This window comes from Cololabis saira, chromosome 17, assembly GCF_033807715.1.
Source record: "Cololabis saira isolate AMF1-May2022 chromosome 17, fColSai1.1, whole genome shotgun sequence".
NCBI classification, from domain to species: domain Eukaryota; kingdom Metazoa; phylum Chordata; class Actinopteri; order Beloniformes; family Belonidae; genus Cololabis; species Cololabis saira.
In genome coordinates this window covers 3,667,807-3,688,917 of record NC_084603.1, presented here as the reverse complement: position 1 = coordinate 3,688,917, position 21,111 = coordinate 3,667,807, and the positions used below count along the sequence as shown (strand labels likewise).

At 37.2% G+C, this 21,111-nt stretch overlaps 2 protein-coding genes across 5 annotated transcripts in view; both read left to right on the top strand.

Annotated features, from left to right (window-relative positions):
- Positions 1-12,185, top strand: part of ldb1a (LIM domain binding 1a) — a 36,341-nt gene extending 24,156 nt beyond the window's left edge. For 2 of the 4 annotated variants that reach the window (XM_061746234.1, XM_061746235.1), the window contains 10 exons: positions 931-1,033; positions 1,954-1,998; positions 2,219-2,294; positions 2,876-2,978; positions 3,850-4,022; positions 4,120-4,242; positions 4,334-4,411; positions 5,653-5,776; positions 5,932-6,074; positions 9,960-12,185. In XM_061746234.1, the coding sequence (XP_061602218.1) occupies positions 931-1,033; positions 1,954-1,998; positions 2,219-2,294; positions 2,876-2,978; positions 3,850-4,022; positions 4,120-4,242; positions 4,334-4,411; positions 5,653-5,776; positions 5,932-6,074; positions 9,960-10,013 (1,022 nt within the window). In that variant the 3' untranslated portion in view covers positions 10,014-12,185. Of the gene's footprint in view, positions 1-930; positions 1,034-1,953; positions 1,999-2,218; positions 2,295-2,875; positions 2,979-3,849; positions 4,023-4,119; positions 4,243-4,333; positions 4,412-5,652; positions 5,777-5,931; positions 6,081-8,189; positions 8,450-9,959 lie in introns of those variants that run through there. The other 2 variants (XM_061746237.1, XM_061746236.1) reach the window with 2 other exon arrangements.
- Positions 12,186-18,028: 5,843 nt separating this feature from the next.
- Positions 18,029-21,111, top strand: part of prom2 (prominin 2) — a 28,950-nt gene continuing 25,867 nt past the window's right edge. Inside the window, exons 1-2 of the mRNA XM_061745205.1 lie at positions 18,029-18,160; positions 19,538-19,895. Of these exons, the coding sequence (XP_061601189.1) occupies positions 19,616-19,895 (280 nt within the window). The 5' untranslated portion in view covers positions 18,029-18,160; positions 19,538-19,615. The remainder of the gene's footprint in view (positions 18,161-19,537; positions 19,896-21,111) is intronic.

Genomic DNA, 21,111 nt, shown 5'->3' with positions numbered 1-21,111 from the left:
CTAGTAAATTTTTATTTGTGCTACTAAAATTTTTAACTTGCTAGCACCAGTGCTACCATTCAAAAAAGTAAACGTACAGCCCTGTACATTTTTTTTTGTCCATACCGCCCATCCCTAGCGAGTACAGGGACAAATAATGTAATCTCACTAGTATCTCTAGCAAATCATGACTGCATCACTACCTCGTACATGAAATTCCTTTGGTTTATTTGGTTAGTTGGGGGGGGGATTCGGTTAGTTGGTCAGATTTTCATCTCAGCCATATTCCCTCTGCTTTGGTATAAAATACCTTTGGTCTGACAATATTACATTAAGTGTTTTAGTCATGTTTTTTTTGTTTTTTTTTTGCTGAATCCTTTAGGGTTTGAATGTGACTACGTTGTCTAGACAAACAAGGGTTAACAACAGCCAGGCTAGGGAGTGGGGGGATGGGTAGAGGAGGTAAGTAGAAGGGGGAGATGCATGCACACACACACACACACACACACACACACACACACACACACACACACACTGTGCAGGAGAGCATGTTTGGGGCTGTATGCAGAGCAGAGGGTTGCCTGTAAAGTGAGTGGTACGAGTATATAGACGTCATGCAGGACCATCTTTGCCCGTGTACACCCATTTCACTGATTGTTTTTCTCAGATGTCTGCAGGCTAATAAATATAGCATTTCCCCCCCCCCCCCCTTTTTTTGGCTGTCCTTTGATGATTTGTTTTCTTGTCCATTTAGTAGATTGATCATGCATTAGGTAATGAAAGCAGCAGGAAATTGTTTTGGCAGTGTGCTTTCTATTTGAGCAAATCTCAACAAAATCATCCAGCATTAGATTACTTAGATGATGCTGTGATTTGAATGAGATAAATCCAAAGTAATCTAAATCTCCTTAATTCTCTGCCCCCCCCTCTTTGCTCTGGGCTTGTGTGCAGGCTGTTCGTCAAAGTCATTCAAGCTGTACTCTCCCAAGGAGCCCCCCAACGGTGGCAGCTTTCCCCCCTTCCACCCAGGCGCTATGCTGGACAGAGATGTGGGGTAGGTTCTCGGATGTACTGTCAAAAGAAACAATATTAAAAATAGGACACTCATTAGAGTTACTTCAGTCAAGACAGCATGCCATGTAGGCTTAGTTAAAGCTGCAAAGTTTTGATCATTTAATTAGTCGCCTCTACGTGCATATGTTTACTGAAGAATACAATACCTATTTTTGGATGTTTCTTTAATGACTAATATACCGTATTTTGTGGACTATAAGCCGCTACTTTTTTCATAGGTTTTGAACCATGCAGCTTACCGGTATACAAAGGTGCAGCTATTCTGTGGATTTTTCTTCCACTGCTCGGGGCGCTCTAACCGGAATTAGAATAAAAACTAAGACAAAATAACTGCAAAGAAGAATACACTACTTCTTCTTTAGCAGATAGAAGTAGAAGCAGATTTCAAACAGATAAATAGATAAATAAATACCAGTTATTTTCTCTTGGTTCCGTCCCGTTTTAATCAGCAAAGTTGCTGCCGTGTTAAAAGACACTGTTAGGAAAGGATCTATTTAGGTACAAACATGTACATCATTTACAGTTCAAAATCGTTCTGTACATGTAGTAAATATCTAATCTAACAACATAAATATCTGCGGCTTGCATATCTTTTTTTTTTTTTTTTTTTTTAATAGAGAGGATGCGGCTTATATACAGGTGTGGCTTATATATCTTTTTTTTTATAATTTTTTTTAAAATAGAGCGGGTGCGGCTTATATACAGGTGCGGCTTATAGTCCAGAAAATACGGTATATAAATTGGCTTCAAACTTTTAGTTTTAAACATTTTCATGAGACTTGCACGGTAGAGATTTACATTACAGGTGTTTGGTAACCAGAAGCAAGTTTCCTCGGCCTGTTTGTGGGGAAAATCTTATTTTGGGATATTTTTTTTTTCATTTTTCTCCCCTCCTCCTAGGCCTACACCCATGTACCCACCCTCATACATGGAGCCTGGAATGGGGTGAGAACACTTATGCAGCATGTAGTTGGAGTTTTGTAAAATAAGTAATTCATAAAGTTAAACTTTTTTTTTATTTTTTTATTTTTATGTTCACATTTTAGGCCTAAAATTTGCAATTAGCTTATGTGACCATAATCTTGCCCTTGCCATGTGCAATTTGTTTGCACGGTGTGGAGAGCTACTGGGGTTTTGACCCCCAGCTCCTACTTTTCTGTTTCAGGAGACCCACACCGTATGGGAACCAGACAGATTACCGGATATATGAGCTGAATAAAAGATTACAGAACTGGACGGAGGTGTGTAATTTCTTCATTCACAGTGTAAAACTTGACATACAAAACCAAGCAATTCATCTTTTCTTTTCTGATTTGTTGCCCCTGTGATCAATGGCACTACATTCAATGGTAATTTGCTGCTGCCACATTTTCCCCAGCAGCTGTTTACATGTAACTAAACATGCTTGGGATTTTGCAGGAAATGAAGCCAGAGAACTCGCTGATTTAATTTACATCTACATTTTAATAGGATTATCTGGTCAACCTGGTGGAAATGTAATTGGAGTGCCAACTGTTGTATGCCTGAACCCGCAACAGAGTAGCTCGTACAAGCCGTGCTTTTTGTGCAGCCGTCGGTTTGGATGACACAGACAAATCCTCGCTAACCTTTGTACACAGTGCACAGAATTTTATGCCCATCATTGTTTGATACAAAATGCCTCATACACATAGTTCATCCTGTCATCTGCTGATGTGGTTGTTTTTTTCACTGCAGCAGCAACACATGCACACTTCCAAGGGACATAAATCATTGTAGCAAAGTAATGTTACTTGATTTTAAATAGTTAAAACTGAGAGTAAGATTTTTTCTCTTCTTTTAGGACTGTGACAATCTTTGGTGGGATGCGTTTACTACAGAGTTTTTTGAAGATGACGCCATGCTCACCATCACTTTCTGTCTGGAAGATGGTCCCAAACGATACAGTAAGGAGGACGATAGATAAATATATACAGGACTGTCTCAGAAAATTAGAATATTGTGAATTTCTGTGATGCAATTACAAAAACAAAAACGTCATACTTTCTGGATTCATTACAAATCAACTGAAATATTGCAAGCCTTTTATTATTTTAATATTGCTGGTCATGGCTTACAGCTTAAGAAAACTCAAATATCCTATCTAAAAAAATTAGAATATTCTGGGAATCTTAATCTTAAACTGTAAACCATAATCAGCAATATTAAAATAATAAAAGGCTTGCAATATTTCAGTTGATTTGTAATGAATCCAGAATGTATGACATTTTTGTTTTTTTAAATTGCTTTACAGAAAATTAAGAACTTCATCACAATATTCTAATTTTCTGAGACAGTCCTGTATATCTGCTTGTATGCATTTTCAGTTTGTGCTTGCAGACATCCATTTTCTTATTTGTAGTTATTTGCTCACCAACCTTTTCTTTTGTGGAGCAGGGTTTCCGTGGGGTTTTAAAAAGTGATAAATGAAAATTGCCAAATTTAAGGCCATTAAAAGTGTTAAATTCACTGTTGAAGGTATTTTTTTTTTTAATTGGTATTATTTTTTACCTTTTACATTTTAAGCAGTCTATTTTATTGTCATTCACAAAGTGAAATAAATGTGAAACATCTGGTCAACATCAATGAGTCTATAAATCTGTTCTGTATAGTGTTCTATAGGTCAAAATCTGTATTAACACTTAATGTTGTGACAGTTTTTAAAAAAAAATCTGAAGGTAGTGAAAAAGGTATTAAATTGGTATTAAATCTAACATAAGGATTGCTGTATAAACCCTTGTGGAGAAAGCTAATTGAATTTTGTCATTTTGTTTGCAGCCATTGGCAGGACGTTGATTCCTCGATACTTTAGGAGTATTTTTGAAGGAGGTGCCACTGAGCTGTTTTATGTTTTGAAGCATCCAAAAGAGTCTTTCCATAGTAACTTCGTGTCACTTGACTGTGACCAGTGCACTATGGTGACCCAGAATGGCAAACCCATGTTCACACAGGTACAGTTGATGAGTGTTTCCACCAGTTACCATGAATTTACTTCATTTACTATCACCACATGAACCTCTTACCCCCGATCTTTCTGCACGGGATTAGGTGTGTGTTGAGGGACGTCTCTACCTGGAGTTCATGTTTGATGACATGATGAGGATCAAGACGTGGCATTTCAGCATCAGGCAACACAGAGAAGTCCTGCCAAGAAGTATTTTGGCTATGCATGTATGTATCAGAAAAATTACCCACACAGACTTTTAAACCAAGCTACAAAGAGTTCAGAGATACTCATCGTATTTTTAACACAATTATCCAGGATCCCCAGATGCTGGATCAGCTGTCGAAAAATATCACCAGATGTGGACTCTCCAACTCAACGCTCAACTACCTCCGTGTAAGTATCCTCGTCCTGATCACGCTGGACTGAATTAACTCAACCCACACATTAGGGCTGGGCGATATATTGAGATTTGAATATATATACCGTATTTTCTGGACTATAAGCCGCTACTTTTTTCCTAGGTTTTGAACCATGCGGCTTATACAAAGGTGCGGCTATTCTGTGGATTTTTCTTCCACTGCTAGGGGGAGTGCTAACCGGAATTAGAATAAAAACTAAGACAAAATAAATGCAAAGAAGAATACCCTACTTCTTCTTTAGCAGATAGAAGTAGAAGCAGATTTCAAACAGATAAATAGATGAATAAATACCGGTTATTTTCTCTTGGTTCTGTCCCGTTTTAATCAGCAAAGTTGCTGCTGTGTTAAAAGACACTGTTAGGAAAGGATCTATTTAGGTACAAACATGTACATCATTTACAGTTCAAAATCCTTCTGTACATGTAGTAAATATCTAATCTAACAACATAAATATCTGCGGCTTGCATATCTTTTTTTCTAAATAGAGTGGATGCGGCTTGTATATCTTTTTTTAATAATTTTTTTAAAAATAGAGCTGATGCGGCTTATATACAGGTGCGGCTTATAGTCCAGAAAATACGGTAGATATATTTTCAAACGCGATATGGTACGAGACAATATCGTTTATATCGATTTAAAAAAAAACAAAAAAAAAACCTTTTTTAATGATTTTGATATAGCTCATTTTGTGACCAATTGACTTGAATGTTTTATTTGAGATTTGCACAAATGTTTTGTTATTTGCACCTGTCAACCTCAGTGGAAAAGTCTGCCTGTTACTGTCTACATTGTATTAATTGCACAGTGTATTTTAATTTAATTGTTATGCAGGAAAGGGATATTTGTTTTATTTTATTCAAGAAGCATTTTTATTCTATATATGCAGGATTTTGATATTGTGCAGACCTCTGTTAATAAAGGAACCTGTGTGACATTTGGCACGAGGCTTTGTATTAAAACTGACTGTTTTTTTAAGGGTTTGCCTCAGAAAAAATGAAGCTAACAGAGATGCTAACAGAGATGCTAACAGAGATGCTATGCTATAATGCTTTGGGGAAACCCCAATTATGGCACAGAAAAAATATCAAGATATATATTGAGTATCGCCATTCAGCTAGAAAATATCGAGATATGACTTTTGGTCCATATCGCCCAGCCTTACCACGCATCAAACAAGCTGACATACATTCCTGTTGTTCCTCACTTTCTCTTCAGCTATGTGTGATACTGGAGCCAATGCAAGAGTTGATGTCCAGGCATAAGACGTACAGTTTAAGCCCCAGAGACTGTCTGAAGACTTGCCTTTTCCAAAAGTGGCAAAGGATGGTGGCACCTCCAGGTAACCTTGAGATGGCTTACGTTGCAGAGTCGGCCTTCTGTTGTAGCCACAAACTAAAATAGCTGCACTTGCATGATCGTTTCTTATCTGCAGATGACCTTGAAACCTCAGAACGAAATACTTGATTTCTAAACATATCATCTTTCTCTTTGTAGCTGAGCCGGCCAGACAAGCTCCAAATAAGCGACGGAAAAGGAAGGTGTCTGGCGGGAGCACCGTGAGCTCCGGTGGAGGCAACAACAACAACAGCAACAGCAAAAAGAAGAGTCCAGGCAACAGCTTTTCACTTTCCAACCAGGTACCTGTACGCATTACACCTACCTCCCCCTGTTAGTACATGAGTACTGAGTAAAGCAATGGAACTTTTTTAAAATGGGGGGGTTGGAAAAAAGGGAAAGGAGGTTAGAAAGTTATTTGTTGACTTAGTGGGTGGGAGCTGGGGCTGTTGGTGTATTAAGTTGGTTGTAATATGAGATCAAGATGTAGAGGGTTTAAGGTAGGGATGGGCGGTATGGACAAAAAAATGTATCACGATAATTTCTGGCATTTAACCCAATAACGATAAAAAAAAATACCAATACAAAAAGTGTCATCAACGGGAATATTTCTTTCTTTCAGGCTCATTTCTTTCTTTCTTTCTTTCTTTCTTTCTTTCTTTCTTTCTTTCTTTCTTTCTTTCTTTCTTTCTTTCTTTCTTTCTTTCTTTCTTTCTTTCTTTCTTTCTTTCTTTCTTTCTTTCAGGCTCATTTCTTTCTTTCTTTCTTGCTTTCTTTCTTTCTTTCTTTCATGCTCATTTCTTTCTTTCTTTCTTTCTTTCTTTCTTTCATGCTCCTTTCTTTCTTTCTTTCTTTCTTTCTTTCTTTCTTTCTTTCTTTCTTTCTTTCTTTCTTTCTTTCTTTCTTTCTTTCTTTCTTTCTTTCTTTCTTTCTTTCTTTCTTTCTTTCTTTCTTTCTTTCTTTCTTTCATGCTCATTTCTTTCTTTCATGCTCATTTCTTTCTTTCTTTCAGGCTCATTTCTTTCTTTCATGCTCATTTCTTTCTTCTTTCTTTCATGCTCATTTCTTTCTTCTTTCTTTCATGCTCATTTCTTTCTTCTTTCTTTCAGGCTCATTTCTTTCTTTCTTTCTTTCATGTTCATTTCTTTATTTCAGGCTCATTTCTTTCTTCTTTCTTTCATGCTCATTTCTTTCTTTCTTTCTTTCATGCTCATTTCTTTCTTTCTTTCATGCTCATTTCTTTCTTTCTTTCTTTCTTTCATGCTCATTTCTTTCTTTCTTTCTTTCTTTCATGCTCATTTCTTTCTTTCTTTCTTTCATGCTCATTTCTTTCTTCTTTCTTTCAGGCTCATTTCTTTCTTTCTTTCTTTCATGCTCATTTCTTTCTTCTTTCTTTCATGCTCATTTCTTTCTTCTTTCTTTCAGGCTCATGTCTTTCTTTCTTTCTTTCAGGCTCATTTCTTTCTTTCTTTCTTTCTTTCATGCTCATTTCTTTCTTCTTTCTTTCTTTCTTTCAGGCTCATTTCCTCAATTTATCATTTTTACCGTGAGATACAAATTCTTACCGTGGGGAATTTTTTTGACGGTTTATCGTGAACGGTAAAATATCGCCCATTCCTAGTTTAAGGGAGTTTCTGGAGGCAGGGTGAGGGTTTTTTTTGCCAGGGTTTAGGGGGTATGGGTTAATTTTTGTGGTTTTATGTTAGTAGACCCCTCACCAGTGATGGGCAGTCCCTGGTCCTCTGGGGCCACAGGTTAAATGAGTGTTTATAAAAGAGGTACACATGTCCTCTGTCTCTAAATAGTGTTTTAATATACCATGGCTACCTGGGATGGGGTTTACCTTGCTCTGATTTCCATTGGGACAGTTGGATTTTCTGTTCTAACTTGGGCTTATTTACCAGCGAGTCGATCAGAGCGCATGATTCACGCAGCACCGCTGTCCTGCTTCACTTGGTTGCTTTTTTTTTGACTGAATGAGACCCGAGGTGGAATGAAAAACCCCTGTGATGCAGCACTCAAGGAACAGGGATGCCCACTGCTGGCCAGTGGGGAGTACCCCTCACCCTGGCTCTTCCACCGGGGCCAGAGAGCCAGGGACACACAGACTAAACTGTCAGTAGATGCCCAGACAACCCGTAGTCCTGTTGTGATTGGGTTCAGCATTAGATTATAGCAATACCTCAGTATTTCAATACTTGGGGCCCCATTCTCCCCAGAATTTGGCTTGTAGCAGTTATAATGTAGTTATAATGATTTGATTGATTTTGAAATCAAATCCAGTTGGATTGGGCCTAGACTACATGCCCCAAGAAAAAGCCCCTGCTTCATTAACAAATCGTCTGTGTAGTCAGACATTGCGCGCACCCCCCTGTATCTTGGGGATAATATGTACCGGCCCTTGCTGTCCCCTTTAGGATGTGATGATGGTAGGAGAGCCCACACTGATGGGAGGGGAGTTTGGTGACGAAGACGAGCGTCTCATAACTCGGCTGGAGAACACGCAGTACGATGTGGCAAATGGCCTGGAGGATGAGGACAATTTCAACAGTTCCCCGGCACTGGGGGCACACTCACCCTGGAACAACAAGGCTCCCTCCAGTCAGGAAAGCAAGAATGACAACTCCCAGTCATCCCAGTAGAGCTCTGAGGTCCCAGCAACATGCTTTTTCAAAACTTAAAGGGAAAGTTCGGTTTTTTACAACCTGGACCTTATTTATGACATTTTTTATGGTTGTATACTCACCCAGAAAAGTTTGGTGTGATTTGGAGTCCTTCGGAAGATATTAGGAGGTTTTTTGCGAGCCGCTTCTCCGTGTAATGGAGCGCATGAGGACATAGACGGACGCAGACGATGCAGCGTCTAAATAACACATGATTGCCACGAAACTCGTTCATTTCTTTTATGAATCACTAGATCTGCTTCCAGGACCTGTTGTAACATTGTGGCGCGGCCTGTGTATTAAATAAATAATAAATTTCCGTTTGTAAACAAGACCTCTGAACTCATGACGTCATCTCTGTGCGCGCATCGCAGAAGCAGCTCCGTGTACAGAAACCTCACGCTACTGTTAGTTTACTGTTAGTTATTTGAAACATGTCTGAATATTTGTCAAATTCTGAGGTTGTGGACGACGACTTTGAATATGATGGCCGTCCTTACCGTTTTGAGCCAGAGTATACGGCTGAAGAGCTCACGGAACGGAGGACAGAGTGCGCGCACAGAGATGACGTCATGAGTTCAGAGGTCTTGTTTACAAACGGAAATTTATTATTTATTTAATACACAGACCGCGCCACAATGTTACAACAGGTCCTGGAAGCAGATCTAGTGATTCATAAAAGAAATGAACGAGTTTCGTGGCAATCATGTGTTATTTAGACGCTGCATCGTCTGCGTCCGTCTATGCCCTCATGCGCTCCATTACACGGAGAAGCGGCTCGCAAAAAACCTAATATCTTCCGAAGGACTCCAAATCACACCAAACTTTTCTGGGTGAGTATACAACCATAAAAAAATGTCATAAATAAGGTCCAGGTTGTAAAAAACCGAACTTTCCCTTTAAACCCCCACTGGGATCGGCCCGAGTCGGCGCGCTAGCAGGAGGAGTCGGGAAGGGCTCGGGTTCAATCATTTCTTTTTCTTTTTTTTGCCTTCTTAATTTGTTCTGTTACTGTGAAAGCAGAATAATCAGAGAAAGACATGATAGCGGAAGGACAGATGGAGCGTATTCCTGTAAAATGCCGGACAGTTACTGAATGTGACTCCTGCACATTATAAGTGGTGCTCGGCCTCTGCCCTTTTTTGCTTTGGCTCTCGTCATTCCTCCTAAAGGTGAGGTGGCTGTGTGTTTGCCCCCAGCTCTCCCCCCCCAGACGATCACTGCTCACCACAACGTTTGAGCCAAAGACGACATGACCCGTTTGAGTGCTCGCCATAATGACCATGCCAGTGGGTTCTTGTTCCAACCTCGGGTCTCCGTGATGCGTTTTCCTTGACAACGCACTTCGTTGTTCCTGTTGTGCTCTTGTCGTGGGGGGAAGAAAATGCATTTATTTAACTTTTCCATAATTTCTTTTCATTTTATTCCCCCCCTTTTTTGTTTTTTTTGCAGGCTGCAGAAATCTGTGTGCACTTTTAGTATTAAAATTCAACGTTTTAAAAACTTAATTATTTGTTTTTGTAGGACCTGGTTGGAACAAAAACCTGTACAGTGCCGGAGCTTGAGGACCGGAGTTGAGAACCACTACGCTAAATGTTAAACACACTCTCTCTCTCTCTCTCTCTGTCTCTCTCTGTCTCTCTCTCACACACCCCCACAGCCCTACAAAGACACACTCTGGCATACACCCAAACACGTAGTGTCACCTACATCTGCGGCATAAAACATTTAAGGTACTGGAGAGAGGTGGCACGCAGCATGTCTGGATCAGATGGCCAGATGCCACAGAAGTTTTTATTTTATTTCATTTCTTTTCTTTTTCTATCTTTTAGATTTGTGCTCTTTTTTCTGTTTTTTTTGTAAACTATTTTTAAATAGACGGACAAACAAAAGCACCCCAGAATATTCTTTGCACTGTTTTCCACAATTAACGGCAATCTATTTTTCTTATGGAGTTGACAGTGTGTTATTTTTTTGTTTCTTTTCTATTATTGCTAATGTAAGAAGTGTAAAACATCTTGAGACTTGCAGTATATTAATGTGTAAGTATTGCTGTTAGATCATTCTAATTGTGATGGTAATAACTAATATAAGCCTCCGCTTAACATGTCATCCATCCGTGTCGGGCATCTCGCTGTTATCGGGCTCACTGACTTCACCGCTAAGACAAGCTGGGGAGAACAAGGCTAGTGTTTTTACTACTGTGCTGCATCTGCTTTGATGCAAGTCCAAAGCAGTACACTGGAAACCAGTTTCCCCCACTAAATATCCATCTGTTGTCTTATCATGGAAGAACCGTTTTGCTTCGTCTTGAAATCTCTTAACTTGCGGTCATCTCTTCAGAGAATATAGTAACAGAGATCTTCTTAAATTTGCTACTCAAAAATATTTTAAAAGCAAGTTTTGACAGGATTGTAAAATAAGAAAAAAAAAAAAGACTTTTGTATTAACTTAAGCTTCCAAGAAATGTTTTTAATTACAATTTAAAAAAAACAAGAAAAAAAAGCTGCAGACCAAGGAGCTCCATGTAAAGATTCTTATACAGTTACACAGCGCTGTTTTATGTTTTTCTTGATGAATCATTTGTTGGCTTTACTCTCCATGTTTGTGTCTGTGCTTGTATATTTTTAGGTAGTAATTTCTGTAAAAGTTATTCAATGTATTCTTCCCTAAAACTATGAGTAACTCAATCTAATGTAAAGAGATGAAAAACATCTTTTTTTTAATGTCCTTTTTTTTTCTTTCTTTTTCTCCTTAATTGTACAATCACTGTTAAAATAATTCCCCCCTCATTTTAGCAAACTGTATTTATTTTTCTATGTACTGAAACTCTGTTGAGGTCCGACCCACCTGTACAAATACCCATGTTAATATACGGAGGAATTTGTGGGGCTGCTGAGTCAGTTCATGCTATCAGAGCTGATTTGTTTTGAAATAAAGCTCCCTGGTCATTCTGTTACTGTCTCATTCAGGAGACGTCTCAAAGCTGTAGGGTTCTGCTCCATCAGGTGCTTGAAAACCAGTAAAGAACCATAATTAGTGAAAATCTTAATTAGAAGTCTGTATTTGTGCCTCCAGCTCCTCCAGATAATAGAAATGTGCCACAATGGTGCAACCGGCATTGAACATTTATTAAAATTACTATGTTTTATGTCATTGTGGGTTTGTTTTGAGACTATTTAACATATTTTTAATACATCTAAAATCTGTATGTGATTAGAAATATATTGAGATATGAAATGAATGGCAGAGTATAGCGATGCTGACCAGTGTCCTGGGCAGGTACGTGCGTGAAAGGAGTCGGCTGGTGGATGGTAATTTGCAGATCCTCCCAGCAGGGGTCTCACGGAGCAACAGACTGAGCAGCCTGTCAGAAATTCCTCCATCATTTTATCTGGCAGAAATGCCGTCTGTATAGCCACACTGAGCTGCAAGCCATTGTTTTAAAAAATAAAACCCCTCCTTCATCGTCTCCGGCACCTCGTAGTTAACTTTTGTGGCGTACCAGTTAAGCAGGCGGACACAGAACTGAATCCAGGGACAACTTATCAGCACCCAGTGTTTTCTAAGTTGTAATACCTGTAATTAAGAAAATATAAGGGTGTGTAAAGGGCAGAGAAATGGCAATTCACTTGTAGCTGGTTCTTGTAGCACCTCATCATAGGGGTGGTTTTATATCTATATTTTTTGCCAGGTTTCTGTCATTGATAATTCATGTATGGTATCAATAAAGATGAATTTTCACTGAAACGTTTGGTGACTAGTTATTAGGGTTGCCACCCGTCCCGTAAAATACAGAATTGTCCTTTATTTGAGAAAAAAATGTTGCGTGCCGTATTGAACTAATACGGGACACGATTTGTACCGTATTTTCATTAACTTTTACACCATATTCTAGTTGAATTATTGAAATAAATTAACTTTTACACCAAATTCTAGTTGAATTATTGAAATAAGTTAACTTTTACACCATATTCTAGTTGAATTATTGAAATAAGTTAACTTTTACACCATATTCTAGTTGAATTATTGAAATAAGTTAACTTTTACACCATATTCTAGTTGAATTATTGAAATAAATTAACTTTTACACCATATTCTAGTTGAATTATTGAAATAAATGAACTTTTACACCATATTCTAGTTGAATTATTGAAATAAATTAACTTTTACACCATATTCTAGTTGAATTATTGAAATAAATGAACTTTTACACCATATTCTAGTTGAATTATTGAAATAAATTAACTTTTACACCATATTCTAGTTGAATTATTGAAATAAATTAACTTTTACACCATATTCTAGTTGAATTATTGAAATAAATTAACTTTTACACCATATTCTAGTTGAATTATTGAAATAAATGAACTTTTACACCATATTCTAGTTGAATTATTGAAATAAATTAACTTTTACACCATATTCTAGTTGAATTATTGAAATAAATTAACTTTTACACCATATTCTTCACCTGTAGCTATATTATACATCTGGGCTGATGTGGACGTACACCGCATAGGAGGATATTTCAGTTGCTATATGGTTGTCTGTCTGTACAGTCATGCAAGTTCAATGCTATTAAAGCACTTTAAACTTTAAATCAAAGCATTTAGTTTTTTCATATAAAATAAACACATTTTTATTCAGTTTAGAAGTTTTGGGGCTTTTGTTTTTGGCTCCTGCGCTGCTGAAATCAGGGCGTCGCTTATTTCTATTTCTGAAAGGTGGCAACCCTACTAGTTATATGTGAACAAGCTGCCCTTTTTATTCCCAAATTCAACACCATTTTGTCTTGAATGAATCAATGTGACTCATCTATTTTCTCATGTATAAAGAGTTTATTTGCAGAAGCTTTGTTGGCTATTAAGAAAAAGGACGGGTTACTAATGAGATGTTAGGATTGTAGGTGGAGTGTTTTCCTTCACAAAACGGGTAAGTACAACAAGAGTCTGGAGTCATGCTGCTTCAGAACTGATAAAGTAATAAATGAGCTATTTCAAACTTGTAAGTAAAGATTATTCCATAACATTCCACAGCTTTTTTAATTTACTTTCAATTACAAGGGCCAAAAGAAAAGAGCCAAGCGTGATCCCATTATCAGTTTTCACATGACCTAAATTAACCAGTGAATGATGGTTTTACGGCTACTATCTCTAAAGTCCCAAGCGCTGGAAGCATACTGACATAAAAATGCCTCACGAGTGAAGAGGAAGTTAAGAATGTCGGCCTCGATTGTGACTACGGGCATCATAAAGATCTTCAGGCTGCCCTGGAGCGTTCATCCGCAGTTTCTAGGGCATGTCCAGTGCATGTCCCCACTGAAAGAAAAGCAAGACATCTGCAAACATTTCCATAGGTCAGCCCGAGTCTGTCGTGGGGAAGTAGAACTCCAGGGGAATGTAGTCCATGACTGTGTTAGTAGGTGTCTAAAAGAAACACATAAGCATCTATCATCCTGTGGAACTCACCTGTTGAGTCGTCAAATGAGGGAGGGAGGAGCACAAGGAATGTTCAAACAGTCAAAATTTGTCAATATTGATGCCAATTGTGTATTTTGTAATGCTGAAGTGGAAACGATTAGGCACCTTTTCTTTGAATGTAATTTTTCCCAGATTTTTTGGAAAAAAATTGAAGCTTACATCTCATCACATTCCAACATACCAATTAATTTAAATGTCAAAGATATACTGTTATACTATAATAATAAAGATAGGAAAATGCAACACTTAATTAATCTGATTATTCTAATTGCAAAATTCCACATACATAAAACCAAATTTTCCAAAGGTCGACCTTTCTTTCCTGCTTTTGAAATTGATTCAATAACTACCTTGAATGTATTAAAAGAATTGATAATAAAAAATGTATACACACTGTTAACATAATTGAAGAAATATTTGGAGAAATTTAATATATGCCCTGCCATTTTCTTTCTTTTTATTTAGTTTCATTTATTTTATTAGATTTATGTTACTTATGCACGTCATCCACTTTATGTCTCATACTATATTTGTTTATTTAATTCCTTGATGCCTGACTGTTTTGTATTGTCCACTGTCAATGTTCTGACTGTGATTGAAACTTTAAAATAAAGTTTGGAAAAAAAAAAAAAAAAAAAAGGAATGTTCAAACATAAATCATTTCAAAAACACGTATAGAAAAATATTTTTCACAAGGTACAGGGATTAGGGTTAATGACTGTCACCATGTGTTCATTGTTTATGTGTATATATGTGTATATATATATATATATATATATATATATATATATATATATATATATATATATATATATATATATATATATATATATATGTATATATGTATATTTATATATTTTTTCTTTTGTTAATTATTATTTATTTATATGTTGTCAGCACAATTAAGAAATATAACGAAAAAAGAGTGTATGTGTGTGTATGTATGTATGTGTACTTGTATGTTTGTGTGTATGTGTATATTATGTATGTACAGTATGTATGTGTGTGCGTGCGTGTGTGTGTGTATGTATATATTTATATATAATTAAGAAAAGAGTAATGTAAAAATAAGAAGGACATAAATAAATATTGTTAATATTTTATGGAGAAGGGGCGGGATTAAATAAGTTATACTTCTTCCCACCCCTTTTCGGACATGCAAGTGAAATTACTGTGCTGTTTTTTTGTTTTATGCTGTTTTTTTGTTTTATTTAGTTTTGTTTTGTAAAATTGTCTTGATCGGCCATTTTGTATTATTATTTCTGTTTTACTTGTTCATATTTACGTTATATATCATTTGCATGTTCGGAATAAATCACTAACTAACTAACTAACTAAATGAATGATTAACAGATTACAAGGTAGTTGAAAAGTGAAAATAGGTCAGAGGCCAGGATGTTGGCTTTTTCAGCGGGACAGTGACTCGCCACAAACATCCAGGAACGCTGAGTAACAGATGAAATGGAAATGATAATGTCCATCTATGAGTGCTGATCTAAAGCTATTTGAAAACCTTAGAGGAGAGCTCATATCCACTGTAAACTGTGAGGAATAATGACAGAAACTACCGTGTAGATGCCTCTGTGTAATGTTTGAAGGCTGTGTCATTGTTGCCGCAAGTTTTGAAACCAAATGTTAATCGAATTTACACAAGATAGTGACCATTGTTTGCCTGCTTCCCATTGATAAGTGTTGAACAAAAGAAGAAGAAAAAACAGCTGGAGAAAAACCTAGCCACATGGAGGAGGGAATAATATTCATACAGTGGGGAGAACAAGTACCGTATTTTCTGGACTATAAGCCGCACCTGTATATAAGCCGCACCCGCTCTATTTTTAAAAAAATAATAAAAAAAATATATACAAGCCGCACCTGTATATAAGCCGCATCTGCTCTATTTAAAAAAAAAAGATATGCAAGCCGCAAATATATTTATGTTGTTAGATTAGATATTTCTGTTGTCAGATTAGATATTTCGATATTTATGTCAGATACAGAAGGATTTTGAACTGTAAATGATGTACATGTTTGTCTTTTAACACGGCAGCAACTTTGCTGATTAAAACGGGACAGAACCAAGAGAAAATAACCGGTATTTATTTATCTATTTATCTGTTTGAAATCTGCTTCTACTTCTATCTGCTAAAGAAGAAGTAGCGTATTCTTCTTTGCATTTATTTTGTCTTAGTTTTTATTCTAATTCCGGTTAGCACTCCCCCTAGCGGTTGAAGAAAAATCAACAGAATAGCCGCACCTTTGTATAAGCCGCATGGTTGAAAACCTATGAAAAAAGTAACGGCTTATAGTCCAGAAAATACGGTATTTGATACACTGCCTATTTTGCAGGTTTTCCCACTTGAAAAGCATGTAGAAGTCTGTAATTTTTATCATAGGTACTCTTCAACTGTGAGTGATGGAATCTAAAAAAAAAAATCCAGAAAATCACATTGTATGATTTTTAAGTGATTAATTTGCATTTACATCAAATACTTGTTCTCCCCACTGTATGAGCTGGATTGGATATTTCAGGAAGACAGGAGAGGAGGATAATCTGAGTGTAAACACAGCAAACCTGGCCTGTTAGTGGATTGAAGGATCAGTTTGTAATAGATGAGCCTTTGTTGAGCAGAACCAGGAACGGGTGGACAAGTAACTACCTGAACATGAAAACAATCGAAGAGGAAGTGCACAAGCTCTGAGTAGTTATTTCCCCCATCAGTGGACTTTAGTTAGGGAAATTAGATGTTCACATGTCAGTTGGGTCCATCTATCTATCAGTTATAGTGTTCCTCTTCATGCAAATAGATATATTTCCCTTTTCTTTAGTCTTATAAGAGTACTGCATCGCCCCGCTGGTTGGGATCCCACTTCCCCATCTAGACCTCATTAGCAGTGATGAAAACAGGGGGAGTAGTCACCAGATCAGAGCAGGTTAAAGGAATATAATAAAACCCTCTCCGTCTCATCCACAGGTTGCTCCTCTCCTGAGACTAGTTTGAAAAGAGATAGTGTCTGCTGTCGTTATATTCTTGTTTTGACTTGTTCTGCTGCACAATATTTTGGTTTTGATATTACTTATAACCGTTGCTAAAAACATTTTTTATTTCTGGGAACCTTCTCTTGACAAGAGTCAGATATTTATTGCTCCAACAAATCATTTACGGGGGTGTGTTTTCTCCTATGTTTGGTCTGCGTGTTTACTCACCACACCTTTGCAGAATGATTGGATCACTGGACAATTATGAATCAAATAAATGACCTTGTGTTAGAACATAGATCAAATGTATTTTGCTCCTCTTTGTTTATACTAGTCTATTAAGGAAAACTTGTATTTTTTTATTGTGCTTATATTTCAGTTTAAGCTGAGGTGGACAGAGTACTCGACCCCAGTACTTGAGTAAGAGTACAAATACTACTGGTCAAAATTTACTCCGTTACAAGTAAAAGTAGCTCAGTCAAAATATTACTCGAGTAAGAGTAGAAAAGTACTTGCTTTTAAAGGTACTTAAGTATCCAAAAGTAAATGCTTTTAAATTTACTTTAAGTAAAAGTAAGAGTAAGAGTAAATTTCTTATTTTCCACATCAGTAAATTACTATATTTTTTCTAAATTAATTTAAGGATCTTTTAACTCTTGTTTCTGAGAATTAACTCTTTGAAACCAGCTGCACTGATGTGCTGCTTTTAGAACCACAATGTTATATAAAACCTGAAGAAGAAAAAAGAGCAGACCTGAAAGTAACGAGTACTTTTCAGCCTTCCTAGAAATTTACTCGAGTAAAAGTAAAAATATTTGTCTTGGAAATGTATTCAAGTAAGAGTAATAAGTACCAAAGAAATCTAATACTCAGGTAAAGTACAAATCCTCTGGATATGTACTTAAGAACAGTACTCAAGTAAATTTACTCCGTTACTGTCCACCTGTGAGTTTAAGTAACACATTAAGACCTTTGGCCTTTACCAGGATCCTGTAAATCAAATAGGAACCATCCCATTTGTTTTACAGCAGCTTTTCCAGTCATTTACTACTTCTCTGCATCCCATGTTCCTCCCTCCCTCTCTCCCGATGCCACTTTGTAAGACCCTCCCTTTGCCGTCCTCCAATCCGTGTCCTCCTTCCTCCCTCTATCCTCAGAGCTGGTGCTCTCAAGGCCAGTGAACACTGAACTTCCCATCAGGAGCAGACGGGTCAGGTTTCTCCCTCAGACCGGCACAAGGGTCCTGCACTGTTTAGCCAAGAAAGGTAAGTACACTGAAGAAGAAAAAAAAAAAGACAACCTGCTCCCTCTGGTTTCTGTCTCCTGCGCTCTCATTTTCTTCTGTTTTTTTTCTTTTTCTATTTGATCTCACCTGCTTGTGTTTTGAGTGTAAACAGAAGAACATGTGTTTAATTAGATTATGGCTTTATCGTCATAAAGTGATTTGTTTAAAAAAGCATGTCTAAAAAGCAGGGGTGGAAAGTAACAAATTACATTTACTCATGTTACTGTAATCGAGTACTTTTTATGAGTAATTTGTAATTTTCGAAGTAGTTTTTGAAATATGTAATTTTTACTTTTACTCGAGTACATTTTGACCCAAGTATTTTACTTCGCTACATTTGAAACCCCTCACGTTACTGAGTACAAAATTTATGGTGAAAATCTTGTGGGCATTTTATTGTGGTTTATTGTGAATAGCAGGATCCTGCGGGCATTGGGCACTTTATTTTGTGTTTGAATACTTTGATTCTGGTTTTAGTGTTGTCGGTTGGACAATATGACTGAAAATAGTTTGCACTTTACAGTACAGGTTGGGACTGTCCTTTTTGTCCTGTTCTGCAGAAGTAAAAGGATCATCATGTTATTGAGCTTAGCTGAGCTTTTACAAGTGTGGATGTTTACTTTAATATGCCTCAAAGTTAATTAAAACAACTTGTGCTGGATTTGATTTGACTAATCCTTTTTTTGCATTAAATAACTGAAAGTAACTTTTACTCAAATTACATTTTAAATTAAGTACTCTGTACTTTTACTCGAGTACATTTTTAGATGAGTACTTTTACTTTTACGTTGAGTAGGATTTAAGCAAAGTAAAGATACTTTTACTCAATTACAATTTTTCAGTACTTTTTCCACCTCTGCTAAAAAGTTTTTTTTACTGTGGGGTTGAAAGTGTCCTGCTCCGAGAGACCAGGATGGTTTTGGGATAAACAAAGTTGATGCTGGTACCATAACTGAGTCAAATGCAGCTAATCTCTCTGTTTATAGGATTATGGCTCTGGCAGGTTATATTAATACTTCTTGACTTTCTTACAACTTTATAAAAGTCAGCACCTTCCACAGTTCAATTAAATCTCCAGATAAGCAGCATAAAACAGAAACTTGAAGGGCACTGCTCCTTTTGAAGCTAAATTGGCGTTGACTTAACATTTAGCTTTCCTATTTTTAAAATGCCATTGTGGCGGTTCTTCTTCAAGATAGCGGCAGTTCTTTTCCATCACCACACTGCAGAGAGCTGTTCTGTGACCTCTCCTTGTGTGACTCAGTCCGTGGGTTTATTTGAGTCCCGTCTGCAATCTCAGATTCTTCCTTCTTTTGTGAGCATGCCACCGCAATCAGTGTATCTTTCCTGTTTGCAGATGCACCCAGACGAGAGAACTTGTTCCAAGAGTTAATCATTCTGCAAGCCAGTTTTGTCCTCCCGGGCATTTCCCCACATGGTCCGACTTATGAAGATGGCATTATGTGAGAGTATGGGGAGTGGCGGGTGGCGGTGCCGTGCCGGAGGCCTCGGGGGCGCAGTGGGACTGATGCTGCTGGGTTTCATCTTTATCCAGTCCGTCCACCCGGGGGCCGCCTGTTCGGCAGCCTTGGCCCCAAAGAACTTCACGCCGCCGCAGTATCAGGCCACCGCCAAGGAGAACCCCGGAGTGGGCTTTTTGGCGGCTTTGGTCCAGTCCTTCCTGAACACAGTCCAGCCAAACCCCTTTCCCCAAGGTCAGTATCCTAATAAGTCTTAATAAGATGTGATGAATCTCTGCTGTAATGTGTTGCTCCTCGTCTAAGTGATGGTCACTGATGCTGTTTGAGTACAATCAGTACTCGAGTTGAGGGGGGATGAGGGAGGATGGCATCCCCCCTGAAATAAAAACGGTCCAAATCCTCCCCCCTGTAAAACTGCAATCCCTCCTTTCCATCCCTTATGTCATTTCATCAATGAATGTGGTTTTACTGCTATTTCAACATTTAGAGTCATCACCAGAAAAATAACTTATTTGACCATTTTCACCTGTTTCAAGTACATTTTCACTTTAAATAAGTAGGAAAATCGGCCAGTGGGACAAGATTTTATCTTCTTATTACAAGCAAAAAAATCTTGTTCCACTGGTAGATTTTTCTACTTATTTCAAGTGAAAATCTACTTGAAACAGGTGTGTTACAACCAAAAACATAATAATGGCCAATAACGTAATAATTTTGGCCATTTCAAATGTAATAAAGCCAATAGTGTAATAATGTGCCAATAATGTAATAAAACTTTTGAGCCAATAACGTAATAACTTTTTGCCGATAATGTAATAAGGCATTATATTATTGGCTGGTTATTACGTTATTGGCCTGGTATTAAAAAAATATTACAAAATTATTACATTATCGGCAAAAAGTTATTACATTATTGACTCAAAAGTTTTATTACATTATTGGCACATTATTACGTTATTGGTTGTAACAAGGTGAAAATTGTTGTTTTTTCCAGTGATGAGTCTTGTTTTAAGAATAATGAGATTTTTTTTACTAAAATGAGACATTTTAACTAGAAATAAGACAAATATTCTTGTTAACATTTGGAGTTTTTGCAGTGATCCATTTTACTTATCCTGTGAAGGACAGAGTCATATTGATAAGTTCAGAAAAGTGTTTTTTATTGTTGTGTTTTGATGTATTTGATGTAAGCCCAGTGGATATTTAAAGCTTACAGAAGGCTGCATTTAACTGCTGCTATGTCATTCCTGCAGTATTTCTGCAGGTGTTTTGGTCACTGCTATAATTTGTAATATATTATATTATTTGTAATCAGCACAAATTATCTGTCCCCATATGATAAAATCCACCATCCCCCCTGAATTCTTTTTACAACTCGAGTACTGAGTACAATTGTGGATTTCCTGCTGCCAGTCCGCAGATTAGTCAGGTGCAAATGATACCATACTCA